Source organism: Rhynchophorus ferrugineus, unplaced genomic scaffold (genome assembly GCF_030347505.1).
Source record: "Rhynchophorus ferrugineus isolate W39M unplaced genomic scaffold, kcgeb_rfMv2 rfM3, whole genome shotgun sequence".
In the NCBI taxonomy this organism is placed as follows: Eukaryota; Metazoa; Arthropoda; class Insecta; order Coleoptera; family Curculionidae; genus Rhynchophorus; species Rhynchophorus ferrugineus.
This window is the reverse complement of record NW_027472582.1, coordinates 25,510,202-25,534,514: the sequence shown is the minus strand read 5'-3', so window position 1 is coordinate 25,534,514 and position 24,313 is coordinate 25,510,202. Positions and strand designations below refer to the sequence as shown.

The 24,313-nt window shown below is 29.8% G+C and overlaps 1 protein-coding gene and 1 long non-coding RNA gene across 8 annotated transcripts in view; one reads left to right on the top strand and one right to left on the bottom strand.

Annotated features, from left to right (window-relative positions):
* LOC143192923 (uncharacterized) overlaps window positions 1-2,042 on the bottom strand; it is a 51,297-nt gene extending 49,255 nt beyond the window's left edge. For 2 of the 3 annotated variants that reach the window (XR_013004902.1, XR_013004903.1), the window contains exon 1: window positions 1,902-2,042. This is a non-coding gene — a long non-coding RNA (uncharacterized LOC143192923). The remainder of the gene's footprint in view (window positions 1-1,901) is intronic. The other variant, XR_013004904.1, reaches the window with a different exon arrangement.
* LOC143192919 (uncharacterized) overlaps window positions 1,969-24,313 on the top strand; it is a 67,800-nt gene continuing 45,455 nt past the window's right edge. Inside the window, exon 1 of one of the 5 annotated variants that reach the window (XM_076398751.1) lies at window positions 1,969-2,225. In XM_076398751.1, coding sequence (XP_076254866.1) covers window positions 2,192-2,225 — 34 coding nt within the window. In that variant the 5' untranslated portion in view covers window positions 1,969-2,191. Of the gene's footprint in view, window positions 2,226-23,117; window positions 23,341-24,313 lie in introns of those variants that run through there. The other 4 variants (XM_076398750.1, XM_076398754.1, XM_076398753.1 and 1 more) reach the window with 4 other exon arrangements.

Genomic DNA, 24,313 nt, shown 5'->3' with positions numbered 1-24,313 from the left:
TACATGGAAAACTGTTACTCGATGTCATTAGATTAAGTTATTCATATCAATATTTCCTATTTTCTGCAATAGAAATGGCTGATCAAAATACGTACAAGCACCTAATATTATTTACTGTGTCGTTATGACAACGTTATTTTAAAAATAATTAAATAAGATTTGGAGTAAATATTTTTTATTTTTTATTACCTTTGTTGTCATATAATTTATAATTTTCATTTTTGAGTTTCAGAAAAACAAAATTTAAATAATAATATAAGCAAACCATTTTTGAATAAATCAAAACTTGAAACCAAAACCGACAATTGTGGTATAATGGAGCAACATCACTGTAAATTGCTAGATTTGTTCGATTGGATTCGTCAACAGATTTCCTCAAACGCGACAACAAGAGTTAATGAATGTCGAAAATGCAACTTTGAATAACTCAATTACTTTATATAGAAAAACGTTAACAAATTAAAATGATCAAATTCCACATTTAGATTAGGTTGTTTACATCAATGCTTCATACTTTTCTCAATAGAAATGGCTGATCAAAATGTTTGCAAGCACCTAATATTTTTCTCAATAAACCAAACATTGAAACCAAAAGCGACTGAGAGAAACGTTAAATGATCTAATGTAACATTTAAATTAGGCTGTTAACACTTAATATTGTTTACTGTGTTGTTATGGCAAAGTTATTTCAAAAATAACTGAATAACATTTAGACTGAGTAAATATTTTTGTTTTTAGTACAATAGTTGTCATAAAATTTATAATTTTTATTTTTAACTTTGAGAAAAACAAGATTTAACAATGCAAACAACCCATCCTCAATAAACCAAACGTTAAAGCCAAAACCGTTAATTGACTTTCGAATGACCATGACTTTCTAAAAGTGTTTGATTTGCTTCGATAACATATTTTCTCAAATGGGAAAACACACGTTAATTAATGCCAAAAAATGCAACTTTGAGTGTTTCTTAATAAGTGTCTGTATACACTGAATAGCTCAATAACTTTACATGGAAAACTGTTACTCGATGTCATTAGATTAAGTTATTTATATCAATATTTCCTATTTTCTACAATAGAAATGGCTGATCAAAATACGTACAAGCACCTAATATTATTTACTGTGTTGTTATGACAACGTTATTTTAAAAATAATTGAATAAAATTTGGACTAAATATTTTTTTTTTTTATTACATTTGTTGTCATATAATTTATAATTTTTATTTTTGAGTTTCAGAAAAACAAAATTTAATAATATAAGCAAACCATTTTTGAATAAATCAAAGCTTGAAACCAAAACCGACAATTGAGGTATAATGGAGCACCATCACTCTGAATCGCTAAGTGTGTTCGATTGGATTCGCTAATAGTTTTCCTTAATTAGGACAACACAAGGTAATGAATGCCGAAAAAGCAATTTTGAGTGTTCTCTAATTAGTGTCTGTATAAGCTTAATAAATCAATAATATTAAACGTAAAGTTATTATTGCATGCAGAAAAATTTCAAATCATTAAATTTGACATTTAGATTAGGTTGTTTATATCAATGCTTCGCATTTTCACCAGTAGGTATAGCTGGTCAAAATACATGCAAGCATAATATTTTTTATTGCGTTGTTATGACAAAGTTATTTTCAAAATAACTGAATAATATTTAGGCTGGGTAAATATTTTAGTTTTTTATTACATTTATCATATAATTTAATATTTTTATTTTCACGTTTCAGTATATAAGGTTTTAATAATACAAGCAAACCCTTCTTAATGTTTAATGGCCGACCTTCTTTATCAACGGAGCATGGCAATAATAAAGAATACGGCAAGCACAATTCAATGAAGCAAACAACCAAACAAACAAATCAAGAAAAAATGTAAACAAAGTAATTATGTACAAGAATACCTGATAAATATTAGAGTGGTTACTGGGGAACGGTTATTCATTCGTTTCGAAAAATCAAGAGCGCCGCAGCTTTAGTCGAATCATCGGCAAGTAAAGTCGACTCGTGTCCCCTCTCTTTCGTCGGACGTGGCTACCTCAGCTCCCTCCCCCTCGCGCTCCTGCACGACGGAGCTTATGTCTAGGAGAGGAATTGTGTCCGACCACGAGCCGACTTGGTACGAGACTGTAAAGTGTAGCATATAGATTTTAGTAACAGTCAAACCTAGTTGATAGCAGTTGATAAGGTCGATATGACAACCAAGCCCGATTATCAGCGAGCGTACGGTAAGTTGATAAAATTTATATTCATAATTTTATTGTTCATTTTATTTGCGTTTGCTTTAGTGGATTTTTTTCGAACGTGTAGCTTAACGTTAGTTGTGAGAGCGGGTTTTCACCTGATATAAGGTTCAGTGTTAAAAGTTAATACGAATCTACCTTTCGACTGGTTATTTTAATTGTTAATTCTGTCAACTACAAGGTATAATTTCTGTGAATATCAAGTAAGTTCTTTAGTGAATCTTTGTTGGTTATATTGAATTATTGACAATTATTTATAAGAAAAACAAAAAATCAAAGTTATTCTTGCTAGGCGTATAGGTCGGCCGTACATTCGGTCGGCATTTTGAATGTCAGGAAGCTCCAACGGCCCCTTTTACTATACAAACAAGAATAAATATTGTGATTTTAATGTTATATATAATGCTTAATAGTACGCGATAATTTAAAACTTTTCAATTCTTTGCAATTTTTGAAATGTCTTTAAATATTTATTTCACCGTTCCTGATGGAAAATGTTGCAGGAATTTCTTTGACATTGTTGGTTTAAAATGTTTCGTTCGTTCACCTATTTTTAATTCTATTTGTCATTAAATTGCTTTATATTATTTCTACTAATTTACCAAATAATAAGATTATACAATCCACGTTTCTAACCTTAAAAATGATGTTGCCTAAACACCTTTTCGAAATTGTTTGATTCACTAGGATGTAATCTCGTTTACACCCAAGTTATGTTTCATATTGCTGTTTTTTTTTCAAATTTAATTAACATACTTTATTGTTCTACTTCTTCATGTATGATGTACAAGTTGTTCTAATTATTAAATTTTTTTCGCCACATATATAATTTCATATTAATTCAAAATATTGTTGTATATAATTTATTAGTTTTTAGGTGATTCCCTAACAAAATACGATCAAAACTTCAATCATATGATAACTCTTTTGGTAAATGTTCATAACCTTTTTAGGTTATTAACTTTTAAGATAATACTCCAGATATTGGACTATTAATTAATGAGTAAAATCGGTTATTTTTATAACATATTTTATTTATCATTTTCATTTATATTTTGCAACTTAATATTACTTTATTGTAGTTTTTTTTAATACAATGTTATTAATCGATGATATCTAATCTACAATGTAATTTTGCAGCCACTTAAAGCTAATTATTTATTTAAGAGAATCTATAGTCCTTAATGCGTTACTACTTTACTCGCATATTAAGTACCACTTCGCTATTGATACATTATATTACATAAAATAAAATAGCTGGGAGCGTCTTCTCATCTTGTTGTAAATGTCTTGACGTCTTGAATGAATATTCTGACTACTATCTACGATACTTACGAAGACATCCCAATAACTGAATTATATAGGTCCATATAGGTTTTAACACGAATAATTGAGATATCCTTCCAGTGAATTAATACTGTCATTTTGAAATTTAATTTCATTTATATTTAATTTTTTTTCTTTTCTTTTTGTTGAGCTTATTCTAACAGAATTTTGCATGAAGGTCATCCCAAAATACTTAACTTTGTTATATTAGACTCTTATTGACTTTCTTTGTCTAAATCAACTTATAGAAATTGTTATTTCGTGTTTCAGTTTTCTGGTTGCTCCTTCGTATTTTGTATCTGAATTAGCATTGAATATTATAGTGCAATCATTTTATCTAGCTATGGAGACAGTTCCCATTAGTGTTTTCATGTGTTTAGTAGTTTATTTCAATACTAAATAGATTTCCACTATATATTATTTCACTAACATTTTCTGAGGTGTGTGTGTGTGAATCTTTTTTGCTAAATCTTGTTCAAGAGTTGGGCTACGTTCAAGAAGTTGGGCTGTCCATCAGATCAATTGTTGAGTATTTGTTTATAAAGTCAAACCAAGTATACTTTTTATGTAGTTTTCCCAATAGGTTATTTATAAATACTTTAGATATTATTAGTCTCGCTTCTTTATCTATTCTATTGGATTTTTCAATAAGTTAATAGTTTCAATAAGTATATGTTGAAATTGTTTGATATAAGCTAGGTGTGGGCCATTCACGAATTAATTTTTTATTTGAAAAGTCTATTTTCTATCGCCATTATCTATGAAACATAGAATCGTTAAAATTTTGTATATGTCAATTGTGTTTTCAAAGTTCATTCAAAAGTGCGCTTCCTCTAAATAAGTTTCCCAGACTGTAGTAGTAAGGAGCACTTTATAATTAAGTTGTATATAATGTACTGGAGGTAGTGCTCAATCGTGTATCTTCCCATGATAATTTGGCATCATTAACTAGTGAATATATTCCGTTCCGAATCCGTTTTTATTTAAAAACAAACTTGCTAATAATGGTAAGGTATAAATAATCGTCATTGTATTTAAAAAATATAAGCAATGTAAATTAAAGTGCATGTTATACTTTATTCCTAAACAGAGTAATACATAAATTTGACTGAGATCACAAGCTTAATCAAGGTCCTATTATCTCACGAAATTGTTAAATACACATAATGTACACCCATCAAACATACCTGCTGCTCTGATATTCCAATAATGCCAATTAATGAGTTAATGAGTTTATTTAATTAATACTATTCTTCAATACTAAATAAGTTCTGATATGATATACTACAATATTCAACATGATTTTTACGTCATAACATATACTACACCAAGTATATTATAAGCGTTATAGAAGATGTGTTTACATATATCTAGGAATTCCATATAATTTTAAAATATGATTATTATTAAAAATTGTAGTCAGTAATTGAAGTTAAATATATTTAAGTTTATATCTCGGTCAATTTACGTGGTATTTATTTATCTTAGCGTTACTATTAATATAATTCTGATATAAATTTGAAAAATCCTCATTTCATATATTGTTTTAAATTGTATATTTTCTTACATGAGAAATATGCATGATATATATACCACCTACATACGGAAATGAGGAGCTGCTTGTTTGATAATACAAAATGGTAAATATATTTTTAGATATGATTCACTACATTCTGTTGTTATTAGCTGATTTCTTCTGGTACTTTGAAACAGTCTCTATTGGTTCAATTATGGTTTGTTTTTAAATCTAATAAAATGGGTTGTTTGTAATATTTCGCTTCACGGTAACTACATTTTGGATTATCGGAATCATCATCAATAAGCGTTAAAGAAAGTGCTGGTGGCACCAAAGAGCTTTAAACATTTTTTAAATCAGCTTTCAGGTAATCTCAATTTTATATTCTATAGATCTTAATCCAAGTCTTTTTGGGTTTGATGTTTGAAACTTATTGTGTCTATTTATCTAGTAGAATAGTAGTGTAATAAGTTAAAGTTATAGCAAGCAACATTTTTTTGCCGGTTGAACAATTTCTTTTGAAATCCGGAACATAATTTTTGCCTTTAATGATCAAAGATTGGTTTAGACGATTTAGAATGCATGAATATTAGTTGTAAGAGTATTATAGAAGCCATATTGTTGGTGATTATATATTCGTATTGATCATTAAGTCACAACAAAAATGATTTTTCAACAGGATAATAAGTGTGAACTTTTAAAAATCGTTAAAATTTTTATCGGGATGCTTAAATAATAAGTTATCATCCAGCCACTATATTCATGGGATATTATTTGTACTGATCCATTAATTCACATTAGAAATCATTGTAATTCATTAGTTTAAAATGCGACACAGTTGAGGAAAACATTCAGTCACAAGTTACAATTGTTTGGACATGCCTGTTGAATATAAGGTTTGGGAAAACGAATAGAATTCTGCGGCGAAATCGGCTTTTTGAGTGAAAGATGCCGAGAACAGCTTCTTAAAAGATACACAAGTTCAGCTATCTGAAAAATAGGAGACTAGCATTGTCTTAAGAAGTACAGAAGTCCTACGGCTCTGAAAGCAGTATTAGTTGAGAAATAGACACTCTCCACAAGAACCGGCTATGGATTTATGATAATGACACAAATCAATAGATATTCTCAGGAAACCTGTAGCTTTTACTTGCTATTTGATAATGTATTAAACAGGTGGAAACAACAATAATTAGTAATATTCCGTAGTTCCTTTTTTTCCAACGAGGGGTTATCTGGACTGGACCTACTGTTTAACGTGGTCTCCTAACAACGGTTCTCTTAATTGAGCCTACCGATTGGCCGGTTGGATAAACTTGGAGATCATCTACCAAAAGACATATGGTCTTACCCAGGTTACTGGTGTGACTGGGATGGTTATTCCTTGTTGGATTTTCCACTGTTGTCTTTAAAGACATTTATTATTACGATGTCCCAGCAAGATTCGAACCCACGGCTATCGCAACAGTAGGAGGACCGTCTATTGCCTTGACCACTGCGCCAGTCAAGCCGGCATAATAGTTCCTTTTTGTTGAAATATCTACATATTTTACTTACAATTTTAATTTATCCTTCTAATTCACCTAGAATTCAATATATATGTTATCTTATATTGCTTTAATAGTTCCTTTAATCATTAATATGTTATTACTAGTCGTTTCCGATTAACTTAAAATTTGTCCCTACAATGACTTAAAACTAGGTATTTATTTAGGGAGACCCATTGTTTTTCACTTCGGTTCTAATAAAATAAAATTTCGGTGTTTTTACCATTTAGTACACTTCAGTAAAGAACTACACTAGGTCACACTGTTTGATTTTCTTGAGCCTGCGTCCTAGTTCACTGTTATCCAAGAATTAGAACATCTCGGTTTTAACATATGAATGGAGTATTTCTTCATATATTGTTGCGAATCTCCTCTATGACACTTGGAATCCAAAGGTTTCGGTGTAAGTAATTGTTCCTACAGTATTTGGGTTCACAACAATACTTCTCAGGGCTTTATTCTAAAATCCTTGTATGATAATGATATTATTTCTCACATAACATCCCCATAACTGAATTCTATAGGTCCATATGGGTTTTAGTACTTACTTGTACAGCAGCAACTTATTACATACAACGAATTTTAGATTTTCTTCCATATAACTAACACGTTATTTATATTTGCTTTAATAGTGAAAAAGTAATAGTATTCAAATTATTCAGTTATCTTTTCTTCTGATCTATGATGCATAATCATCTAGGATGCAGCTTCAAGGCATGTGTCGTTTGAGAAGTCGTCTGACATGGATATTATTTTAATTAAAATTGTCGAAATAGAAATAATTGCGTTATATGTTTTCGAATATATGCACAGCTGAATGTTAATAATTTTCCCAGTTTTGTGGCCAGTTGGCTGTTTATTATTTAAATGTTTTTAAATATGTAAACCACCAACGAACGCAGTCAGAAGTTTCAACTTCCTTTGCGATCGAAACCGCATGAACATATTTTTAGAAATATTTTTCTTCAAAGTTTTTGTTCAACCTGCCAAAGAGCGTACAATGAAATTATATATTTCTATTATTTCTATTCATTAATTTAATTAATATTTTTGTTGAAAATGTTTCAAATTAATGATGATTCGTATTCAAAACAATAAATATATTTAAATTTATGATTATGTATAATTAATAATATATTATTAAATAGTATAATTAACGTCATTGAGTATTATTAAAATCATTTTTATCATATAAAATTTTAAGGACATATTTTAAAAGGACTAATCGGTTTTGAGATCAAATGAAACAAGTTATTTGTGAGGTATTAAGGAAATTATTATTATTTTCATTGAAAAGCACATGTAGACTATTTTGTATGTAATATAAAATCGTTGAAATTTCTATAGTGACTTCTCACGGTGATATGGATCCAAGTGGTTGGTCTTTATCGCATATATCCGACTGAATTCAAACGAAGGGTTGGGGTTTGTTGATCTTGACGGCATCCGTCATTGCGGTTTGTCGGAATGGATCTATGACTTCAAAAATTTCCATAAGAAAATATCTAGTGAGGTTAAATTATACGATCTAGTAGCCTGTTTGACTAAAGCAACCATATCCTGAAATCGATCAACAAGAATGTCCATCGTAATGTCATCTGTGTAGCATGCAGCTCGGTCTTTCTAAAATCGCATGTCTTCTACGTCAATTTAAATTGCAGTTCTTATTTAGCGTATTAATAATAAACAGTTTAAACATGGCCGCTACAACATCGACCAGTCCCTGTTCACAAATTCTACATTACATTTTTATTTTAAAGTGTTTTAAAATTAATATGAGGTTGAGAACTACTATTATGGTATTTACCACACATCATTCAAGGTAGTACTGATAAAAGTTAACCTTGATTGTTTTAACAACTAACCTTTATGAAGAAGGCTTTTGCACATTTTTGTAAAATTTTTAGAAAATTTATGATCTATTAAATATTATTAGTTTTTTTTTATTATAAATTATAAGTTTATAAATTATAAGAGTTACAAGTAAATCAGTCGACCTGTAAACTTCTCTTAGGTTTTATACGATAATTATTTTTTATATATTATTAATTCTATTAATTTAAAAGCTGTTTTAGATTACCTAATAATGACTAGTTTAATGAACAAGTTTATAAAACACATCTTAACAATCGATTAACATCACGACAGAGAACAATAGTGTACATAAATTACATTCATTTAATTCTTAGATATTTCTGATGGAGAAAAATGTCAGGTATGCAGTTACTCCATCGAGTCATAACTTATTTCCATTGTAAGTATGAAGCTTTTTTCCGAACCAATGTTCTATAGCTGTTACAATAATAAATTTTAGTATTGCTCACATGAATTATTTTATCATTCCGTCTTCAGATTTAACTGAGGTAGTTGAATTAATTTTAGAAATTCCGCTTCTAACTTTTTGATACCATTTTTATAGAACTATTTGTTTTTGAAACGGTTGTTCATTCAGTTAGCTTTTGTCACATGCTTAAGTAAGAAATTCTTTTTGCTTCACTTGCAAAGTTCTACAAGAATTTCATTATTTAATGCATGGAAACCTTGTTATTTTTAGTCTATTGTGAGCAAATAGGGTATCTACATCGAAAGCAACTTAGTGCTCTTACATTCTAAAATTTAGGTTTGTTATAGACATATTTTCTTTTCATATTTTTCTCTCGGCTATCTCAATAACTTAAACAATAACTTTCCAGAACAATTTTGTGGTCATTTTTTCTATTAACTATTGATTTTGATGATTAATCATTTTCACGGTAGAATATGAACTGAATATAACTGTTAATAGTAAGAGGTCAATTGAAAAGTCGCCGCCCTGACACATAGATGGCGCTACAAGAATTTAATACATACATTTTTTAGTTAGCCATAATCCTCAAAAGATGCGTGTATAAATTTGACAGCTGTCGGATTATTAGTTTGTGAATTATAGCATTTTAAGTAAAACAACTTTTGTCATTGTGAAAAAAAAGGAATTTCGCGTGTTGATAAAATATTGCTTTTTGAAGGAAAAAAATACAATTGAAGCAAAACTTGGCTTGATGCCGAGTTTCCGGACACTGCCCCAGGAAAATCAACCATCAAGGATTGGTATGCTCAGTTTAGACGTGGTAAAATGAGCACCGAACAGTAAACGTAGTGGACGCCCAGAAGAAGTTGAATGACCATAAATTGAAATTGAATGAAATAGCAAACACTCTAAAGATATCAACTGAACCTGTACATCATATGATTCACGAATATTTGGTTATGAGAAAGCTCTGGGCAAAGTGGGTGCCGCGCGAGCTCACTTTTGACCAAAAACAACGACGAGTTGATGATTCGGAGCAATGTTTGAAGATGATCAAGCGTAATAAATCCGAGTTTTTGCATGGATATGTGACAATAGATGAAACATGGCTCCATCATTTCACTCCGAAGTACAATCGACAGTCATCCGAGTGGACTGCACACGATGAACACACTGCAAAGCGTGGTAAAACGCAACAGTCGGCTGGCAATGTTATCGCGTCTGTATTTTCGTAAACATGGAATAATTTCCATTGACTACCTTGAAAAAGAAGGAGCCTCAGCGACGACTATTACATAGTTACTGGACCGTTTCAGGAACGGAATCGCCGAAAAACGGCCGCATTTGAAGAAAAAGAAAGTGCTGCTTCACCAAAACAATGCATCGTGTCACAAGTCAGTGGAAAAGATGGCAAAAATCCATGAATTGGGCTTCAAATTGCTTCCTCATCCACCGTATTCTCTAGATCTCGCCCCCAGCGACTATTTCCTGTTCTCAGATCTCAAAAGAATGCTTGTTGGGAAGAAATTTTCGTCGAATGAACAGGTGATCGTCGAAACTGAGGCCTAAGGGTCGCTATAATCAGTGTATCAACCTTGAAGGGAATTATGTTGAATAAAAAAAACTAATTTTGCCAAAAAAATTTGTTTTACTATGGTAGGCCGGGGACTTTTCAATTGACCTGTTACATCATAGTTTTTGTGCATGGTCTCTAGAACGCTTATAAAGGCACTGTTTGGTTTTAGCCATAGTTTTCGTAACAGAAGACAACGGAATAAATCAACACATGAAGAAAACAAAACTTATATCGCTAAAATGTAATGTATGACTGTTAACTGTAAAATAGTTGGAAATAGGGAAAATGTTGATACAGTCGATATAATTCAATTCACTGATTTTAGCGGCGATTTTTTGAGCTATTTGTTTAGAAGCCTTTCCTTTTTATCCTACAAACCGGGTTTTTTGCTTGCATCTTGCTTTAGAATTAAATTTAATAAACTTATTCGGCAGTTAATGTTAATGTTGTCGAATAGTCTGTTGATTTAAAGAAAACCAGATAGAGACTAAGAGTTATTATTTAAAAATAGAGTTAATAATTATAAAATTACTTATATTTATTGAATGTAAGAACGGTTACGCGATAAGAGCGGAGTCTGTCTAAAGGTCGAAAGGTTACCCAACGACAGTATTAATAAGCAGAAATTCGTTTGTATGGATCAGTACATTTTCAATATTTATTAAATACAAAAAGCAAATACGTTTAATTTTGATTTAATGACTATTCTTGTAGTTTATCCACATTTCAAAATCATTGTTTGTAATCGTGATTGGTTTGCTAGCGTAACAGATAAAGAAATAATTAGTTTGAGTCAGTTACAGAGGCTAAAATAAATAATGTTGAGACGTTGTTAACGAAGTGTTGTCAATTTAAGGGCATTTATATTAACAATAATTAACTTCTTGTTATCAAATATTTTCTTTTTGTGTTTGTTATTGGTTCTGTAATAATCGTATTTAACAATGTATTTTCTATTTTGTAAAACCCACGGGGTAAATAACTTACATTTTATTTTAGTTAACCTTAACCCATTTTAGTTGCTAAGTCAAATTTGAATATTAATTTTTACATGAATGTTAAAGGAATCGGTATATTTGTTTCTCAGAATAACCAAGTTGTTTTATATATAATAGTTTTACTGCAAAATTTTAAATATATTACGTAAATTGCTACGTCAGAAATGTCATATTCTCCTTTTTAAATGCATTAAAATAAATTTGTATTATACATAGAAAAACTAAATATCAAAACATTTCTTTAAACGTGAAATTGGTGACGAATATTTCAAAATAATTTTGCTTTTGTATAATGAAACATCCGTTAGTAAACTATTTACTGAAATAAAAAGCTTCTCAAGGTTATATAATATTCCATAGTACTACAGAACAAAGCAACAACTCTAGCAAGTATTTCTTTTATATATTTATTTATAAAGAGGGACTGTGAATTAAAATTGAGATTTATTATTTTCACAAATATTGTAACATATCCTTGATCTTTCGATTTATTCCATAAACAGATTATTTGTCAACTATATTGAATTACCAATTCTTCTTTTAAGGCTCCCATACGGCGTCTACGATTCACTGTCTTCTTCTGTGTGCAGAACTTGTGCTGTTTCAGATCTCTTGTCTTTTTCCTTATATTTGTTATTGTTTCTTGATGATTGCTTTTAGCAGTTTTTGGTCAGTGTACATGTTATTCAGGGACTGAGTACTGAATATCCTGTCTAAATCTAAGAGATTCTGAGCATTCCTCTATAGAGCCACATTTCAAAGGTCCAAATTTCTACAACATATAACAATATTGACAAGATGTAGTACTTTAATGTTCTTCATTTGATTTTTTGGTTGGTTTCCATTTCACGCCTTTCTATTTTGCTCCACACAATTTCAGATTTCCACTTCCTGATGATTCTATTTGTACTATTTGAAGATCATCTACTCTCAGTACTATTATCATCGCTTTTCTCTTCCTTTTGTTTTTCGAGTGGAATGTCACCGTCAGATTTCAATCTTACGGTTTCTTTCCAATAGAGAATTCTGATAAAATTGATATGGCTTGCTGTCAAGTAAGATTTTCTTTTGATGTTAATGACAGCATTTGTACAAATAAGGTAAATAAATATAATAGTTTATTAGTTTTAATTGCTTCCAAGTACTTGAAATTAAAATATTTAGTTAAAAGTCAGCCCAGTACAATAATAGTATGAAGGAAGATGGATGGCAGATGGAATACATATATATATATATATATATATATATAATTACTTCGCCATTTTGTCATATTATCCTTTTTATAAAAGTGCTTTCGTAAGTTTTGTAAAAATGTATTTCCCTAACGTATATTTAGTTTTAAGAGGTGTTGTATTCCTTTGTCCATTATCTTTATAACTGATTATCGTTGGGAGTTATTTGGCATCGTCCATGGTCATTTTGCGGTTGCCTAAACTATGTGATCCCAATCCGTGTTTTTGATATTATTAATAACCAAATTTCTCATTAAAAAAATTAACTTTTCCATAGAAATTTAGTAATATTCCAGAGATAAAAAGATATTAATGCCATTGATAACTACTATATTTTTAAAGTTAACATTCTTTAAGGAAGTGTGGGTTATTTTTCATTCACCAGTTTATTGTAACCTTGAAATATTGTTTATAAGATATTGTTAAATTTTTAATACAAAAAAGGAATGTTAAAACGTTAACAAATAATATTTTTGTAGAATAGTGTAGAATGTACCAAAAGTAATGCAAAATTTGAATTAAGCTGTCTCTGATATTACATGGAGCAATTGGCCGCCATAGATTTAATGGGACACATGCACTCTTTTATCCAAATTTTTCATATATGTTGATGCAATGTGGAATGGCCTCCTCTAATATATGGGTGGTGGTGCGCTTGTTCCTCCAAGACAAGGTACCAGAAATTGTTTCATAGAATATTTAGATTGTTTCCCAGTCTGAAAACACATCTCGTCTATATTAATAACATACAATTTAGATCGAAAAAGTTCGATTATCATGTCATAAGTAAGAATCTCTGATTGACAGACTTTATTTTTGATGATTTAAAGCCCAGGAATACCTCCAGCTCAAAATCTACCCCACGTTTACTCCTATATACCGTGTAACAGTTACACGCTATAGAGACACTTCTTTTTCGACATTCACGTGTTGAGTTTTTGAACCCCAATTCGGTAGTTCCGGTGGTTAACGCCTAGCACTATTTTGCTACAAAAACTTTCAATATTATCGAAATATCGTTCAACGATTAATGTTTTTGCTAATCCTGAAGTGTCGCCTGAAAACTGTTTTTTGTTTGATTACTACCGTTTTTATGAACCGTATAATTATTTTTTTTCTCTAATCTACGCCATGGCAATCTGTCTCAAAACAATTAGTCTTATGTTAAATCATTACCTCATATATAGAAACAAGCATACTTTTAGTGATGACAACATTAACTGATAATATATATATATATATATATATATATATATATATATATATATATATATAACTGATCAAACGGCCAATAATTGATTGATTAAGAGCAATTAACATAATATTTATGTCAAGTTAGAAATAAAGACATGTTATTACTCTTTAATGTTGCAAAAATAATCTGCATGACTTAATTAAGCATCTTAATCGGGTTAAACGAATACATTCTATAAAATAATGATTGTTTTTCGCAGCTGTAGTAGTAATAAAATGTTCTCTTTTGAAATAAACGCTTGATGCAACATTTTTAGAGTCATCGAACAGATAAAAAGTTTAAATTGTAATAGTGTTATTTATTTAAACGTTATAAACAATTAAGTCCGTAGCTTAATCTCAAACGCGTGTTTTTATCAATACGATATGCATGCTATAAATAATTAGTCTAGGAAAAGATTGGCGGGCTATATAATTTTAAAGTTAAAGAGGGGACCTCCTTCCGATATCGCATCAGATCATCGTGGGTTCAAATTCTGCTTAGGATATGATTATTTGTAGTTGTCTATAGACTAGAATGTAAAGTCCAACAAGGAATGTTATCTTACTAACGTCAGTAACCAGGGTGGGTATGATATGGGGATGGGGATGTCTGAAATTGTCTTTAACTTGATTACTTATGAGCATTTATTTCACTACTTTTTTATTTCAACTCACTATACTAGATCAAATAGTTTAAGTATTTTGAGCCTGAATCCTGTTTTGTTGTTATCCAGGAGTTGTAACATTTTGATACTGACTTGAGAATGCATAAGTCTCTTCTCAGTCTTCTTGAAGTTCTCTTGATATCCTGAATGACAATCTATATCTGAAAGTCTCAGTAAATAATCATTCCTGAAGTAACTGAGTGCACCTAAAATAATTTTTGCGGAATATCCCCATAATTGAATTCCGTATAGTCCATAAGTTTCAATACTTGGTTGTATAATAGCAGTGTATTATGTACTGATAATTATGATTTTCTTCCAATTAACCAATATGTTTTCCTACATTTGAACTCTAGTTCTTTCCTTTTTTCACATGTTTTTTCCAGCGAATTTTTGCATCGAGATTCATTCCTAGATATTTGGCGTTGTTGCTATATGGAATTTTTTATTATTATTTAATTATTACATTGTTACTAGTCGTTTTCGTCTAACCTACTATTTGTCTTTATGATAACTTAAATCTAGGTATATAACTAGAAGGACTCATCGGCCCTATCTCAGTCTCTGGTGAAAGGTGAAATGTTTATACATGTCACTGCTGTATTTTTTATTATATGCTAGATCAGATGGTTTGATTCTTTTGTGTCCTGTTCTGGTGGTATCCAAAAACTGTAATATTTCAATATTCTCATAAGAAGGTGTCTTTCCTCGTGCCCTCTTGCAATTCTCTTGATTTCTTGACTGACTGTGGGTATCTGAAGGTCTCGATGTAGGTAATCAGTCCTATAGTATTTGGGCGCGCCCACAATAACTCTCAGGACTTTGTTCTGAAAAATTTGTATTTTAGTTATGTTACACTTTGCATGTATTTGGGTGCGCCCACTATAACTCTCTGGACTTTGTTCTGAAAAATTCGTATTTTAGTTTGTTACTCTTTGCAGAACATCCTCATAATTGAACTCAGTTCTTTTATTTTCTTTTTTATATGTTCGTTCCAGCGAAGTTTTGCATCAAGATTCATTCCGAGATATTTAGCATTGTTGCTATATTGAATAATAGTATTATTTAATCTTATTGGTTTTTGTACAGTCTGTTTATAGGTGAACTGCACATGTACAGATTTACTTTCATTAATTCTTATTTTCCAAGCTTGTGTCCAATTATTACCTAGTTCCTCGTGGCACACCTACTTGCCTGATGGCATCATAGGATTTTCCAATTACATCTGTGAGTCTATGCACATGGAAAATTGTTGAATGCTTATTAATAAACCCAAACTGATATCTAGGTATTAGGTTTCTTCTCTCTTTAGTGAAAATGAGACTCTAAAATACGTATATACAAAATTGCAATTTCCGGACGCAACATCAAATGAATTTGACGAATTGACGTCTATATCGTTTTCAAATCATTATGGCTGAAAATATACATTTTGCTGTTTCTTTTATTAGGACTACATATTGAAAACCACCATTCGTTGCTCAATTTGAGAATTAGACACAAATGAGTAACCATGACTAGTACTCATAGTAATCTATCTCTAGACTCTAGAGCCCAACGAGTACCATTTGCGGGAAGTGTTGTTTGGTTGACTTTTGTTGCAAATGAGAATCTTTTGAGACAAATCTGGAGCTGAAGCATGATTAGTTATAGACACATGTGATAATGAGTATTAGAGAAAGACCATGCCGGAAATTGTCCCGGATGTTCAAATCAGATAATTTCCTTATATTAGATAAAAGCATTTCAGAAAAATAAAAACGGCTGAAGAGGTGAAATTAAATTAACTGCTAGACGAAGATTGTTGCCAAGCTTAGTAAGAACTTGCCCACTCATTAGAGGTTACCGAAGAACAATCTCAAACAAAAAAAAACGTGGGATACACCAGCCACATTTTCACATTCACATTGAAGTAGAATATTCATGGCACGTGGGCACGATGTACATCAAGAGGTTAAAGATTATCTTTAATCGCAAAAAGGGTCATCTTACCCGCCGTATTCTCCAGATATTGGTCCCTCGGAATATCATCTATTCCGATCAATGGAACATGGTTTGGGAAAACAGCAATTTCGTTCTCTTGAGCATATTAAAAATAGAGTGCACTTTTAGATCGTCTTCAAAAAAAAATTTCGACGCTGCACATGTAAAAAAATGCTTTAAAAATTTAGAAAATAATGGTGATTTTCAATTTGTATTTCGAATACTAATTGGTTATGATAATTTGGACTGGAGATCAGTTTAATTTGAACATGAACGCATGTTATTCATAATATACGAATTAAAACACATTATAGATAATTCCAGTGAGCTAAAATTAAGTATTAGTGGGCAAAATATATTAATTAAAACGTGTTGTGGATAGATTTTGTTAACCATATTTTGATCTTGGTAATTTTTTACCTTTTTCTATTGGTATTTGTTTATTGCAACTTGTGGGTTGACATTTCTCGATAGTGATATTTTATTATGAGGGTTATTTAATATAATATAATGTATTGGGAAATAAAAAATTGTCTTAATTGTCAATACGATTATTGTGTTTTGGTTCGAATAAAATGAAGATAATGAATACATTTAAAGAAGGAACAAGCTCCTCAGAAGCTTCTATAGTATCTAATCTGAAAATATTATTACCAACTCAAGATTTTTGTTTTCTTTACAGTGTTCGATTTTGTCAGTTTACCATTAGCTTTTGGCATTTTTTTATTTGGATAAAAATATTTTAATTCAGTGCAATCGGATTCAAAATTTATGAAAAAAAAATTCAGAGTTCATGATAACGCACCATCTCACAAGACTTTCTAAAACAAATACCATGGATAATTCCCTGTATTCACCTGATATGGGTGCGCCCGAATTTTTTCTCAATCTATTACTTAAGTTAACTCTTCAGTGTATCCATTTCCAGCAAATAGAAGCCATAAAATAGAATCTGCAGTGAGAACTGAAGTGGGTTACGGTAACCGCGTTCAAAATGCATTTTGATAATTCGATTATTCCTTGGAATAAGCGGCGTACTTTAAACGAGATATAATAAATTTAAATAAATAATAAAAAATATGTTTTATTAAACAGTTACTCCTATTTTTTAAAGAAGGTTTTTTCAATTATTTTCATCTACCAATAAGTGCAATTCTTTGACATTAAATAATCTCATGTTTATTCGCATCTGGTAATTATCTCTTATTAGTTGTTCTTAGTGTAAAAAGTAAAAAGTGAGATAAAAAATATTATAAAAAATAAACATTTATATCAGTACCAATAAGATTAATAGAACACGAAAATAAGATGAATAGTTGAAATTAAAATGAGAAGTTGGTAAAAAACATAAAAGCATATATATTAAAAGATAGATAAAATAGTAGAGACAAATGTAACTAGAAATTATTTACAAATATAATAACAAAAATACCCGCAATAAAAGAGGTTAAAAAAGGTGGATCTGCTTCAAAAGATGTAGCGGTTTTTTAAAGCTATCCAACATAACTTATCATAGAAAATTAAACCTTTCGTTCATGCATTTTTATGGTTCAAGTTTTATGGAAAATTCTAAAATTCTATACCATCTAGAGCCATAAGATTAGAAATTACATATAGACCTGAATGGTGCTTTGGCCTAAATTTAATAGAATTTACTTTATGGTGATAAACCGTTGTTAATTATTAGGTATAAAATAGTATTTATACAATTAGTAACAACATTAGTAAGTTTAATTAACTAAGATTACCATTGTGTAATATGATTTAACACTTTAATACATACAACTATTTTCTCACTGAAAGGCCTGCGTATAGGCAAACATTTTTCCTTGTAACTGGTCGTGGTAAACGACTAAAACGATGAACTCGGCCGCTCCAATAAAATTAAATTGTTCTTTTGTTGACCGAGTCAACGGAAACTGGGAGGTAACAAACGCAAGCTGCAGTAAATAATCATAAACGAGGCAGAGCTATGCTCGCATCTGATAGTTATTTGCTCACAGACTAGAATGAAATTCAAACTGTGTTTATGTTGAGGTAAATATGCATTTGTGTGTACATTTGTTATATTCTCACATCCGATAAAAACTTTCGCATATTTATGTTGAAATTTATTCGTGTACGACCCCGTTTTGCAATCTGTCTAATTATTTCACCAATCAAAATCTAAGTTCAGTTTTTTTGTGGAATTCATATTTATTCATACTTTTTTATTTGTCAAATAAATATTAATATTGTAGAGATATGTTATAAACTATTCAGGCTATATTGATAAAACTATTATTTATATAATAATTTTCAGAGAAATGAAAACATAAATAATGTGGAAACGCGTTTCCCTTAAATATTCTTATATAATTCACAGAAGTTCCCGCAACTTCAATCTTTAAAGAGGATTCTGTTGAAATATAACTCGAAGTATTGTTGTATTCACATAATTTTCACAGAAATTTAGTTACTATATTTTTGAAAAATAATTAAATATTCTCAGATTCTAAAGTTAACTTTTTTATTACATTGTATATTTTCTATCCTGCACATTGCTTTGATTTTGTAACTATTCCATATTTAAGCCGAAGTCTTGAATAAATTGAATTAATTGATTGTGCAGTTTTTTGGTAATTAATGGAAGAACATTGTTTTGACAGTGTTGGATTGCTAGTTGCTGCATAAATTCAAACACGATAAGACTTTTTTATTGACTGACAAACCTAACTCTTTGATATTAGGTTATGTTGGGAATATTTTCCGACTAACTAGTACACTTCTTTGATTTTGAGTCTGATCTGCTCTACTTTCGACATGATACTCCATAAATAACTGAAACAAAAAAAATTAACAATTACACATTTAGTACAAAATTAAATTGTTAAAACATCATATAACCTTATCACAAAACAATTATTATGTGGGAATTACTAAATTCAGGAGTTATTTAAACCAAAACAATTAGCTGTACTGCTATTCAATGCGTTAACCGTATATTGTCTATAGGAACATCAAAGAGAAGTAACGGATATTGACGTACATTGTGACGTGATTAATAATTCGAATAATTTACTTTGTTTAAAAATACTATATACGCTTAATATTCTTTTTATTATAGTATTTTTTATTATTGAGTTATTCAAGAAATGAATGGCGTTGCTATTAAATAACATCGGGTGTTTAAATGAGACATTATTATAATACATGATAATCCAAAAATACTGCACATAATGAAAATATTCATTGAGCTCTTCATAAAATAATTTCTAAGTAATTGAAAAAGGTGCCACAAGATTTAATTATTGTCGCTTTCCATAATCAACTTTTTAAAATTAGATCTTACGTTTGATATGCTTAGTATAATCTTAACTATACTCTTGCATCAATATACAAGATAGATGTGTCTGGATAAATACATGTATTTCCCAAATTAGAGTTAATGTAATGTTCCATAAACAATTGAAACAACAAAAATTGAACAAAAATTCTGTTTATAAATTTACTTTAAAGTATACAATATGCTAAACTTATAAAAAGTCGAAGAATTCAATACTAATTAAGGTAACATATATTAGGTTTAACACCTAATTTTAAATTATTTTGTAATTAAATACTATTTATTACTATATATTATACGATTTCTCCGTTAATTATGGACCGATTTTCAAAATTCTTTTTTGATCCGAAAAAGTGCCCTTCCAAAGTGGTCCAATTGGAACCATATTACGATCAGATGGAGGGAAGGGAGGAAATCGAGGAAAAGCCTCAAATTTCAAAAGCACGTACTATGTTAAGACATATTTTTTTATCTAAAATAATCAGATATTTGCGTACATTGTTATTGCTGAACTGATGTAACGAAAAGTCGGCAGTAGTTCAGTGTAAAAGTCATTCAGTTTGCTTTTTAAGCACTAACCATATCAAATGAGAAGTCGTAGAAACATAGTAGGCAACTGTTTTTATGGCATAATAGTTATAACGTTAAGCACACATGCGGAAGTCGCGGGTTCGATTCCCAAGAGAGCAGCAACTTTCTTTTTTCTAGTTTGGTTGGAACATTTGACAAATCACCTAGACTAGGTAGCGGGCCACAGTGCCTGAAACATTCCTTATTTTCAAACATTGTAATATTTAATAAAATAACAGCTAATGCTGCTAAGTAATGTATTTAATATTTACTCTCACTATTTAGTTTTAGATATTTATCTAACACTAAAAAGAGAAAAATAACATATTTTTACAAAAAGAAATTAAACCGACTTATAAAAGTAATTAAGGAACTCACTAAAATGTAAAAAATAATCAAACTTAGATTTTTAACACAGAAAAGCGTTTTCAAATAAAATATGTACGTAACAATCGTTGCAATAACTAAATAAAAATCAGTTTGAAGTCAGTACCGAGCTCTCACACAACACAAAAATAATAATATAATTTTATGTCATAAACACAAAATTACACAGGAACAAAACAGATCTAATTTAATATAACTGTTTGGGCACCGTACCGACTTAAGGTTATTACAACGATTATTACGTATGTTAAATATTTTATTTTAAAACGCTTTTTTTTTTGTTAAAAGTCTACGTCTGATTATTTTTTACATTTTAGAGAGTTCCCTATTTACTTTTTGAAGTAGGTTTAATTTTTTTGTAAAAATATTTTATAGTAAGAACGAATAGTTTCTATATTTGATTTTTTATTTATTATTCCATAAATAATATTTATTTTCCTTTTTTAATTTAAAACGTTTAGACCGCAATTGTTTCCCGATTTGATTTTGACCAATAATTTCTTTTTTATTTTGCATATTCTTCTCGTATTTGTCTTATATCTTTTTACAATAATTTCCTTAACATTGCCTCTTCTGAAACTCTTAAATAATTAAAAACAATTTGAAATTCACAATATGGTAAGCACATATGTGTTTTTTGTACTAAAATCATTTGTGATTAAGCTGGATTTCTATTACAAATTATTTCAAGATAAATGAAAGTGTTTAATAGAATAGTAAATATAATATTTGTTTTAAAAAAAACTGTTTATTTCTGATATCTGGATTAGATTCACGATATATTACGAACTCTTTAAACTCTCCGATATTGTGCCTTAATCTTATATTTATTATAATAAGATTGCGGGAGCATGGAGTGTGACATTAAGTCAGTTAATATACTTTTGTTCGAATTTGGCCTTGTTTCACTGGTTTACGAATGGAATCAATGAAAAATATAATGCTCATAAAATCGTTGAAGAACATACTAATGCATAACAAGTTCGAGAGCGTTCAGCCAAAGGCGTCATTGTTCTAGTTAATGGTTTATTTGGTTTTGTGTTGTTTCCAGCGCTACTGTGCATAACATTAAAATTATTTGACCTTTGGTTACCACAATGTACATCTCAATTCCGAGAATAGAGTAGCAAAAATCCCATGTTATAGTACAACAATAAAGAAAGCGACTGAAAACTGTTGTCTTCGTTTTTGTTTATTATGGAACAATATTCACAATATAAATTATGACGTATTGGTGTTTAATGAAAAGATACATATTGTTAATAAGCGTATAAAACTAACTTACACTTTCTGATATTAAAAAGAGTTATATTAAAGGAAACCTAATGTCACTAAAATTAATATGATGATATTTTGATTAAATTAATTATACAAATTAATTGCATGTTTTATGTTTTAATTCATTAAAATATTCTATATTCTATACTTTTACTAGCTCAACACTTAAACGTATATCAGCTGGAGTTCCCCAGGATAGTGTTATTAGGATCAGTCCTATATCTGCTCTACAGTTATAGGATAATTTGAAGTTGATCTAAAATCGTTTTGTTTTATCAGTCAATCATTAATCACGGATCTATCAGATTGTACTAAGTATATCAAAGTAATTAAAATGTTTTTGGGTATTGATTCTGATTCAAAATAAGATTCTAATGAAAGAAGTGAACGTCTCATATCATTATTTTTAGTTCATCAAAAGAAACTTAATTTATGCATAAGAATAATAACAAATTGTTCCAGTATGCATCGTATTGACTGGGTTTAGTTACCACTTATTTCTGATTGATATCATTTCTACTATATATCGAAAAATCGTATAATTTAAAAACAATTTTCTTTGAACGATGAGGTATAGAGTCTATAAATTAGAATATTATTAGACTTTTTTAGAAATGGAACTGGAAATAATATTTACCAATAAAATATATTTCAAATAAAAACATAAAGTTTTTCCTATTGGATGACAAAACTTATTGAACGACCTGATGTATATGAAATGAAAAATTCTCTTATCATGTCATTTGTGTGTTGCATGGACTGCCCATATTATTGGACTAAGAATATATATATTGTTATCCCGCTTCTAGTGAACTAGCAAATTCATAGAGTTTTATCAAGCATGATAAAAGTGTATATATGTATACTTCGTCATGTAATAACAAATGCGATAAGACGTTGATAAGTTATCACCTTAGTTGTTTTGGTGCATTATACAGCTTTTAATAACTTAGTTGCTTCCTGATATCACTCGCAAGACACGCAAAACGCTGTTCAACAGAGTTGTTGAGCGTTTCGGAGTTTCATACGACGGTTTTTGTTCCGAAAATAGTGTTATATATATGTTTTGGTGGGAAATTAACGTATGTGATATCAGTGATTATATTTATCATAAATGGAGTAGGAAACAAATGTGATTGACACAGGGATTACTTAATTATTTTTTTAAATGTTGGTAAATATGTATTAAGGAAATATAATTTTTTTTTTGAATAAAAGAAAATTCACTGCGTTTATAGTGAATGAAATTGCAATTAATATCATGAGTTAATTAGATAAATTTGTTTAATTTAGCTTTAGATTAGATTGATATCTGATTAAAGGCATATCAGTAATATAAGAATGTTTTTATGCATTTTACAATTGGAAATTATGTCAGCAAGTGGTAAAACTAATTTCAGGGTAACGGTGTTATATCGGATCACTCGCAAGACACGCAAAACGCTGTTCAACAGAGTTGTTGAGCGTTTCGGAGTTTCATACGACGGTTTTTTTCGAAAATAGTGTTATATATATGTTTTGGTGGGAAATTAACGTATGTGATATCAGTGATTATATTTATGATAAATGAAGTAGGAAGCAAATGTGATTAATACAGGAATTACTTAATTATTTTTAAATGTTATTAAATAATTTTTTTGAATAAAAGAAAATTCACTGAGTTTATAGTGAATGAAATAACAATTAATATCATGAGTTAATTAGATAAATTTGTTTAATTTAGCTTTAGATTAGATTGATATCTGATTAAAGGCATATCAGTAATATAAGAATGTTTTTATGCATTTTACAATTGGAAATTATGTCAGCAAGTGGTAAAACTAATTTCAGGGTAACGGTGTTATATCGGGTTTCGAAAAATAGTTGCTCAGCGAACAGGCTACGGAATGGGCTTGAACGCTATTATGACCCATTGTGATACGGTGGAACGCGTACATTTCCTTATTGGATACAGTCTTACAGGTGTTGCTTGTTGTAGCATAAATTGCCTCAGTAGATGAAACGCGCTAGAAATTGCATACCAGATACGTTTCACTTCGCAAGGTTAATAATGCGATGGAGCATTATATTTTTGAACCAGATTTGTGTTCATTTTGGTTACATCTTAATCTATTTTTGACAACAGTGTTATTATTTATTGAAATAAA